The sequence below is a fragment of the Rhagoletis pomonella genome, unplaced genomic scaffold (assembly GCF_013731165.1).
Source record: "Rhagoletis pomonella isolate Grant_MI unplaced genomic scaffold, Rhpom_1.0 Rhpom_scaffold_00014, whole genome shotgun sequence".
Classification (NCBI taxonomy): Eukaryota; Metazoa; Arthropoda; class Insecta; order Diptera; family Tephritidae; genus Rhagoletis; species Rhagoletis pomonella.
The window spans coordinates 11,527,685-11,530,956 of NW_023458568.1; the positions used below are offsets into that span (position 1 = coordinate 11,527,685).

General features: G+C 36.7%; 1 protein-coding gene across 1 annotated transcript; it reads left to right on the forward strand.

The window, feature by feature from the left end:
• The first annotated feature begins 449 nt into the window (after window positions 1–449).
• Window positions 450–2,982, forward strand: LOC118749225 (eukaryotic translation initiation factor 2A-like). The gene is made up of 3 exons (XM_036484016.1): window positions 450–660; window positions 735–1,535; window positions 2,893–2,982. Exons 1-3 carry the CDS (start codon window positions 615–617, stop codon window positions 2,898–2,900), a joined length of 855 nt encoding a protein of 284 aa, XP_036339909.1. The 5' UTR covers window positions 450–614; the 3' UTR covers window positions 2,901–2,982.
• The last annotated feature ends 290 nt before the right edge of the window (window positions 2,983–3,272 follow it).

Genomic DNA, 3,272 nt, shown 5'->3' on the forward strand with positions numbered 1-3,272 from the left:
ATAAGGTTTATTAAGAGCGAAATACACCACACAAGCGGCTTGTCAAACATTCTTCAAACCTACTTTTCCCATTTCGCCATACACCATGCAAACATGACTCGTTCAGGCAAAGAATTTTAGTTTTCTTCCAGTTCGCAATGCTAAATATTATGGTTTTCTTTCATTTTCCTCTCTTACGTCCTTACTCGGTGAAAATTTCGTTGCGAATGAGGCGATTTTGCTATACACAACGCAAGCGGTTTGATCAAACATCAACATGGCGACCAGAAAATCAAAAAATTTTGATTTTTGCTCAAATTTCCCTCAAGCGGTTTGTCAAACCTTCAAACACCCCCATACACAGCACAAATGGCTTGAAGCAAAGGGAAATTTCGCTTGGTTTGTCAAGCCGCTTGTGTTGTGTATTTCGCTCTTTAATGGGGAAAACAGCTGTTCCTGCAAATCGTGAATTTTGTGAATATCGTGAAGCATCTGGAACACAACTAGTATTTAGAAACATCGATAGTGCTGGATAGTACTAACGATAGTTATTTAAAACCATCGATAGTGCAGGATAGTACTATCGATAGTTCTACACTTCTAACGTAAACATTTGCTGAGGTTAGAATTTGGCAATGGCTTCGGACAGTTGTACTTCTAATGTTAGTCCCGCACTAGCAGGTAAGGAAATTTCAGCGTTTAGTTTTACATCATAGGTTCGGGGAAGTTTATTGAAATTTTTGCTCGTTTTCTAGTTCGTTCTAGCGTTGGAGTGGAACTACGGGCCTGCGAAAATACAGATTTGCAATACGTGTACAAATCGAGTCTTCCGCGGGAGGAAACTCGGAATTGTCGATCCATATCATTCAGTTCTGATGGTCACTATTTCGCTTATTCAAATGGCAATGAAGTTAAAGTACTGAGTACAACGGATTGGAAAGTCAAATGTTCGCTGCCTCGTCCAAAAGCCTTTTACCTCAAATTCTCGCCGATTGGAAATTATATATCGACATGGGAGTTGTATACTGTTACCAAAGACAAACCGGAGGGTTCCTCAAATATGTTCATTTACGATCTTAGTTCCGGATCAGAAGTGTTTGATATTGTACAAAAAAATCAAACTGATTGGGAGCCATCATGGTCAACAGACGAGTCACTTTTTGCCATAGTAATAGGAGGCGAAGCACTGTTTTATGATCTATCTGGTGACTGTAAAAATTTTAATACCTTTACGCGAAAGATTGGAGGTAGCAGGGGCGCTATTGTATCTTTGTCCCCAGGCGCTAGTCCACCTTGTGTAGCGGTATACACGCCTGGTGCTAAAGGAGGGCCTTCAATGTGCAAATTGTACAAGTATCCTTCACTTTCACAAAACCAAGCTATCGCTTGTAAAAGTTTTTTTCAAGCTGATCGTGTTGATTTACTTTGGAACAAGCGTGGGTCCGGAATACTTCTACTGACTTCTACCGAAGTTGATAAAAGTGGTGCATCATATTATGGAAATCAAGCGCTACATTTTATGGCGACGAAAGGAGACTCGTGCTCCGTGCCGTTATGTAAGTATAAGAAATTCGCTGTATTTAAAGAAGGGTTTGAATTGCTGACTGCAAAATAGCATAAGCAACACTTTTTTTGCTTTTTAAAGCAAGCAGCTCTTGATCATTTTCAATGCATTTGACATTGTTTAGCTACGACCCAAGGTGCAATAATTACAGGTATTGTCTTCCAAGAGAATTTTGCTTCACATCGAAATCCCTGCTCCCTTATTTTTGACGCATTTCAATGTGGATTCTTTTACATTTAGTTGGCTTTGCTTTTGGTTTTCACTCAATTTTATTTCTATAATTTTTAAAACAAAAGAACGTTTGAAACATGATACAAAAAACAAGGTAGTTCCATTGTCACTGTTTCGTCGCCATATTAACAACCTGACAATTAAGCAGATTGTGACATTCCGTGCTACCTTACCCAATATCTAAAATCCTTCAAATTTTCTTATTATTTTTTTTGTAGATTTAAAAATCTTTGTTCTTAAGCATGGTATTTTATTTCTGTTTCACGTGGAACAGTTGTTAAATTGCATATAAAAGTTCTTTCTGTGAAATAAGTGTGAAATTCCACAACATTTCCTCAGCTGTGAAAAAGCTTGCAACATTTTTGCAACATGAAGCTAGCAACACAATTTTCATGACATTTTTAAATACACATGTACATCATGATTCAATAATGAAAGGTTTTGTAAGAAAAACTTTCTCTCGCTCTAATTTTATCAATGACACTCCCACCCTACTCCTAAAAACAAAAACAGTGATATTTCTTTTCCAAATATCTTTGCAAGTTTTAAGAACATTTTTAAATTGTTAGTAGTGAAATTTTTACTTTTTAAATTTGAAGAAATGTTGGTTCTTCATTCGCTGGCGCCAACAAGACAAAATGGTTGAGCATCGTTGGACTACAGAAATTCAATGTAGGCTAAAAAAACGAAATTCCCTTAAATGCCGAAATATATTTGTCGATATTCGTGGAGACCTCTTGATTCTGCCAAGTCGCTGTAAAGTAAAGCATGCAATGGTTTTGGTAAATGAGCCAACGAAGGTATCCTGGTGTCTCCGAATGAGGCTTTGACGCAATATAACATTGCCAAACCGCATCCATAGGCCCAATCGTCACACGACAGTTCGGTTTAGTCAATGGCACGATGTATGTAATTGCACACTTAAAAGATTTACGCACGAGGCGAATGTTGGCTGGCGACCAACTTTGTTGAAAGCGATTAGTTGAAAGTAGAATGCAAAGTTGAACAATGCAAACGCCTTTTTATGGCGAATATTTATATTTTTTTTTTATATTTTGATATTTTTAATCATTAAATTTTTTTTCGGGCAACCCGGCGAATGGTTAATATTCTGACAGTTGTATAGTCTCCCCAGAATATTAAAAGTGCGACATCAAAGAATTCGAATTACCATATTCGAAACAATCGAGCCATATCCGCGAAGGAAACGTAAGCTCCAAATTTTTATATTTGCCGTTTTTTTTTGTTTAATAAATACTGCATATTTTCCACAAACAAATAGCTTCTTCATATCCATCATCTGGCAAACAAATACAACAAAAAAAAAAGCTGAAAGTGGACCATCCTCCATCCATTCTCGAGTTATGCGCCATCTGACGTACGCAAGTTTGGTATATACATAGAAATATTTATTTTCAATAAAATCGGGGGTTATATTCGATGTAAATAAGCTTGTTTAAATTAAATAATTAAATCAAATTCGCTTTTGTTTTAAAAT